Raw genomic sequence first — 6,026 nt, 5'->3', positions numbered from 1 at the left:
AGTGATGGGCCCTTGGGGAGGCTTCCACTGGTCGTGCGCTTCCTCCGTGGAGCCCGGAGGATGAGACCCGTGACTTGGTCCAGGGTTCCCACCTGGGACCTGGCAGGGGCCTCAGCGCTGGCTGAGGCCCCCTTCGAACCCCTGGAGTCGGCTGAGGCCGAGCACCTGACCCTTAAGATGATTTTTCTCCTCACTATCACCTCTCTGAGGAGGGTGGGGGATCTCCAGGCACTTTCGGTTTCTCCCCGATGCCTGGAGTTTGCCCAAGGGAGGGTCAGGGACACCCTGCACCCTTGTCCAGGTTATATCCCTAAGGTTCCGGCCAGACTGGCAGGGTCCACGGTGCTGCAGGCGTTTCATCCCCCACCTCATGTGACGGCGGAGGACGGGAGACTTCATCTGCTCTGCCCTGTCAGAGCACTGAGTATTTACACTCTGAGGTCTTCCCGGTGGAGGAAAGCAGACCAGTTGCTGGTGTGTTTCGGGTCCCCCAAGGCTGGGCTCCCCGCTTCTAAACACACCATCAGCAACTGGATCGTTCAGACTATTTCCCTGGCCTATCAGGTGCGCGGTTTGCCTTCACCTATGGCCTTAAGGGCGCACTCTACTCGAGGCATGGCGGCTTCTAGGGCCCTCCTCGCAGGGGCGTCACTCCAGGATTTGTGTGACGTGGCTGGCTGGGCCACCCCTCACACTTTTATCCGGTTTTACAGTCTGGACCTTCCTTCTGCACCCAGCACCCGTGCGCTCTCCTCTTAGTCGTGCAGTCAGGTTCTGCACGCTGGGGGCAGTTCCCATAGTGTCGTCACCAACGCAGTGTCTCGTTCCCCTTCTCAGGGAACAAGGGTTACATATACGTAACCCGAGACGTTTCTGTGCTGTTGACATAACACCCCACACAAACAATGTAGCTGATTTAAGCCCAGCAGGGTGAATGTGTCCTCTAGGAATCATTTTCTAAACCAAAGGGAACATAACATAAGCTAACATTGTGAAAATATGTACAAGAAAGACAAATTATAGTAAAAGGAAAATAAATAAATGAATAAAGTCACATAAGGTTGACAATCCAGTGACTGATGCATTTCCTTTTTTGTTCACATCCATAAGGCAAATTGGTAAGATTGGCTTTTTACTTCTCATCTTATAATAAAACAGTAGAAAAAGATCCTCAGTGTATATGTTGACATTGAGTTTCTCTGATAAGTATAAATGTTATAAATATTCACAACATTTCTCAGTATGTGGACAGCTAATAATTAAGTTCTCTACGTTATAAAAGCAGCATTTCTGACAGCAGTAGGCTGAGAGATTGCTTTATTGCGGTATTAGCATCTGTAGTTAATAGTAAGACAACTTAACAAAAAATACTTTATTGTTGAGGTGAAGTGGTGGTGTCCAAGCTATGTGCCAGTTGACATCATAGTGAGAAACACCATTAAATTCACAAACAGTTGTTGGACTTTCTGATATTAAATCCCCAATACAGATGTCTGTCTGCTTAAGTGCAAGCAAGAGAAAGTTATCCATGTGATGCACTACAAACCAGGTACTTGTACTAGAGATAGTCGTGCAAAACTGTTGTCAAAACAAAGTCCTTATAAAATTAAATTAATGTATTTAAATGTGTAGCTCAGTGAGGGATTCCTGACGCACAACGTCGTTGACTGTCCCAGGGACGTGCACAGGGGGGTTGCTCTGGTTGCCCGGGCAACTGCCCGTTTGCCTTTCCTGACTCAAGTTGCCCTTCTGACTCGCCCTTCCGAGAAAAAAAAATAAAATAAAAAAATAATCGCGATCGCAAAGCCTCATTCACTTCCATTCGGGCACCGAAAGTGAAAGTCAGTAGGGGAAGGGCAAACTCTGTTTAAGTGGCTGCACTGCTGCAGCGCTGCCTGCACGTCAGTCGATTCTGTTCCCTACCGGAATTCCTGTTTCCTTCCTTTATGCAATCATACTACAACAAATCATGCGTAGTTTTGCCCAGTTACCATACGTGATACGTACCAACAGAAGTGAATACGAGCTAGAAGCGCAACTGAATGTACGGGAAGCCAAAAGGTTAAAAAAGGATTGTATTTTTTTTCCGAAATCTAAGCGTTTTTTTATTTAATATTTTATTAGAAGTTTTCCCCCATCTGTCAATTCAATCTAGATTATTTATTTTCAAATAAAAAAAAAAAGGAAAAAAAATAAAAAATAATAATGATTAAAAAAAACAATAAACAATAATATAAGGAACTCTTTTTCTCATATGTATTTTGGTGACATTTATATTGTTAATACATTTTGGATACTGTGTTTAGTGCCTTTTTTCAGGTCAGAGCAACTGCCCTTCAAAATTCCTGTGCACGTCCCTGCTGTCCGCTGTTGTGTTCGGGCAAGTGATTGGACAGAGAGCCGTTCGGAGGAAGCTGATCCGTTTACAAGACAACCTGAAAAAAAGCCCCCCCGGCTGGACTGACAAAGGACATCCAGGAAGCTGCTTTAGGTCGCTTGAACGCAGCGAGAGGTCGCTGATCGTCTCCAGATAAGCGACAAATAAGGAAGTTGCTGGCAATCAATCCGTTTGGGTCGCCAGTGAAATTTCCCCACCTTCCTATCCTAACGTAAAACTGTTAACTACGTTCATCCTGATTATGGTGAGTTTGCAGTTAGGAACAGATGATGGATGATAGTTATATATGAGAAACCCACAGGAAACAATAGCTGGGCTGTGCTCTGTGATACACTGAGGTGATGTACTTCGTTTGCAGCCTTGGTTTTCCATCTCGTTTGTCTTTATCTGTGATTGATGGACACTGATATATTCTTGTAACCATGGTGATAATATTTCCACCTTCAGAATTTAGACTTGTCCACCAAATTTCACACTGCAGGACTCACTGGTTTTCCACACTTTTCTTTTCTTTTTTGCCAATGTGGAACATAGACCATTGTCCAGTAAAAGTTGACTACTAGTACTTACTTTTATTTTTCTGTTTCTTGATTTGTTTTTGGAGCTTTATGTGCAGATCTGAAATTATTAATCAGTGAATCGAAATTGCTATTTTCAGCAATCGATTAATCATTCCAGTCGTTTTTCATGCCAAACATTCACTGGTCCCAGTGTGAAGATTTGATGCTCTCCATTTATTATAGTAAACCTTGTTTCATTTGAATCATTTTTAGAGGCCAGAAGAGCTAAAACAATCCAATATTTCACAGTAAAAAGCAAGTAATTAAATTAAGTAACAGTAATTGTTATTCATGTTTGCTATCATTTTAATCATATTGGGACCCCTCAGATTTATCTTACAACCCCTTTCGGGGTCCTGACCTCCATGTTGGGAACCACAGGCCTATTATACAGGAAATTGACAAATCAACATAATATGGTCTAACTTTCAGGTGTATATGTAATAATTTACACACCTTAACACCATGTTGGCCAGGTTTTCTTTAACGTTATTTTTCCCCATGTCCTTGTTTAAAGATGAACTCCAGTAAAAATGCCCATTGCGGCAGTCACACCAGCAAAGAGAATAGTGCACCATCAAGCAAAACAGATGCACTGCAGGCCCAGCGGACCAAGCAGCGCACAGTGCTCGGTGTGTTGTCAGAAAATGAGCAGCGCTGTCGACCCCTCAGCCAGGTAAGCCGGAGAGGCAGAAACTTTGTGATTTTCAATTCACTTTCCCCTCTCAGAGCATTCAAATTTCAACTTAACCTGGCAATCCACAGGGAAGCCAATTTTCCAAACACAGTTTGATCTCAGACAGCTCCCAGCTCGCCTTCCTCGGCTGTCCCTCAAGTTCCAGCTATGACGTGTATGATGAAGAGGCTTGTGAAGTTGTTCTTGCCACCTCTGGCCAAGAAGTGGTCTCGGACAGCTATTACACAGATGCCGAAATTGCTGCCCTGCGAAATGAAGATTTGCGTCTCCTGCTGGAGCTGAGTTCAAGTGAGTTTGGCAAAAACCAAAACACCTGGTATGTTTAGTAGACTTTTTTGTTATACTTTACCCGACTGCTGTTTGCTCTTGTAGGTTCATACCAGGATGCTTCTATGCAGTCTGAACAAGATGAATCCCTGATGTCAGAGGAAGTGAGTATTCAGAGGACATTCACCGGCACTTGAGGGAGAGTGAAGTGCGAAATTATCTGTACTATGAGCACTAAATAATTTCTTTTACATTACTGTATATAAGTAGCATTAAAGACATTGTCGTTAGGAGGTTTTGCTCCTTGTTTCACTGGAAATACTTTTGTTTCTAATGCCAGATGAGGTTCAGGCCAAACCCAGGCTACATAGAGAGACATCCAGAGATCACCAATGAGATGCGGGTCATTCTGGTGGACTGGCTGGTGGAAGTCATCCAGGAATACAAGCTTCGTTCTGAAACTCTGCACCTTGCTGTCAACTATTTGGACCGCTTTCTCTCCTGCACAGCATATGTGAAACGGGGCAAGCTGCAGCTGGTTGGCACAGCTGCATTACTGATTGCTGCGTAAGCACGTCTGCGTTTCCGAAGATTTGATACTTCTCCCATCCAGTTATTGATTTGTTATATATTGTTTTGTGGTTGTGGTAAGAGCCCACCTTATTGGAGTAGCATTGGCTCAGATGATTGATGTCAATTTATAACCTGATGACGCCTGATCTTTCACCTTGTAGAAAATATGAGGAGATCTTCCCTCCTGAGCTGAATGAGTTTGTGTACATCACAGACAGCACCTACACTAAGAATCAGTTAGTGCGGATGGAGCACGTTTTCCTAAAAGTGCTGGCTTTCAACATGGCAGCCCCCACCACAAACCAGTTCCTTAGGCTTTTCATGTCCATCCACTCTGTCTGTGCCAACACAGAGAACCTTGCCCTGGTGAGCATACTTAATAACTCAAATGCTAGCCAGACTATAGGTTTATCCCCGCTGCCTTTGACATTGCAGTTTTCCATGTCCCTTGATCATATTTTGATGTGGTCTTTTTTTCTGCTTCTAGTATGTAGCAGAGCTAAGCCTACTGGAAATTGATCCATTCCTACAGTACACCCCATCTATAATGGCAGCCGGAACCTACTGCCTAGCCAACTACACTGTAAACAAATCTCTCTGGGTAGGTTTGTCCAGATCATTGTCTTGAGTGCTAAGAGCCCCTTTTATGAGAATGTATTATGGAATTAGACCATAACATGACTTTTTAGGCCATTTTTAAAAATATTTTAGCCTGATTCCTTACGCGCCTTTACCGGTTATACCGTGGGTGAAATTGTGCCCTGCCTGACTGACCTCCACAAGCTATACATCAGTGCAGAGAGTCGCCCACAACAGGCCACCAGGGAAAAGTATAAAAGTTCAAAGTAAGTAAGCTTTTAATCTATATAAATAAATATATATATATATATTAAGACAACATTACAATCACATTATGTAAACTACATGTTTTGGGGATTGTTTATGTGTAGTTTGCAGTTTGTCTTGGTTGTTAATGCATTCTGGACACAATTTTACATCTCTATGTGAAGCTCTTTTTTCTCTCCATACATAGGTATTGTCGTGTTTCATGGATCACTCCACCTGCTGCGCTGCCTTTCCTATGAGTCCGTGCTCCACCTTTCTCATGACACTTGTGCCAGAATAGAATAGGATTGAGAACAAAAACAAACACATCTGATGCTACATGCTTTACCCATCTGGACGCTGAAATTTTTGCAATACAATAAATTACTTTAAAAAAACATATCTGAAGAATTTTAATACTTGCAGGTGTTCATGCAAGAGGTGTTTAAAGCTGGTAAGTTATCAATTAAAAAATAAGTGTTAAATCATAAACATCTTCACTATCGTTTAGAGTGATTCTAAAATATTTTCAAGCTTTATGTGTCACATTTCATGTCTCATTGTAATGCTACATGTCACGTCCCTGAGTGAATAGTTAATAGGAAATAAAATAACTACACCTAGAGGAAATGTTTTTTGTTCTTGTGTTCCTTCTAAATAAAGTTTATTTTTATTTTATTTAAATGACTACAATTTTAACGCATAG

The 6,026-nt window shown here is 42.5% G+C and overlaps 1 protein-coding gene across 1 annotated transcript; it reads left to right on the top strand.

The window, feature by feature from the left end:
• Positions 1-2,409: 2,409 nt before the first annotated feature.
• LOC119902849 (cyclin-A1-like) lies at positions 2,410-5,942 on the top strand. Its single transcript, XM_038719216.1, is given in 10 exon segments — positions 2,410-2,642; positions 3,476-3,634; positions 3,724-3,943; positions 4,028-4,084; positions 4,087-4,130; positions 4,263-4,489; positions 4,657-4,861; positions 4,983-5,096; positions 5,207-5,340; positions 5,529-5,942. Coding segments are annotated over 10 exon segments (1,215 nt in total). The 5' UTR covers positions 2,410-2,639; the 3' UTR covers positions 5,581-5,942.
• Positions 5,943-6,026: the final 84 nt, after the last annotated feature.

The sequence above is a fragment of the Micropterus salmoides genome, unplaced genomic scaffold (genome assembly GCF_014851395.1).
Source record: "Micropterus salmoides isolate LMB-PRFRI ecotype aquatic unplaced genomic scaffold, ASM1485139v1 Ms_hic_scaffold_14, whole genome shotgun sequence".
NCBI lineage: Eukaryota > Metazoa > Chordata > Actinopteri > Centrarchiformes > Centrarchidae > Micropterus > Micropterus salmoides.
The sequence above is the reverse complement of the archived record's forward strand: the minus strand, read 5'-3'. Positions and strand labels throughout refer to the sequence as shown.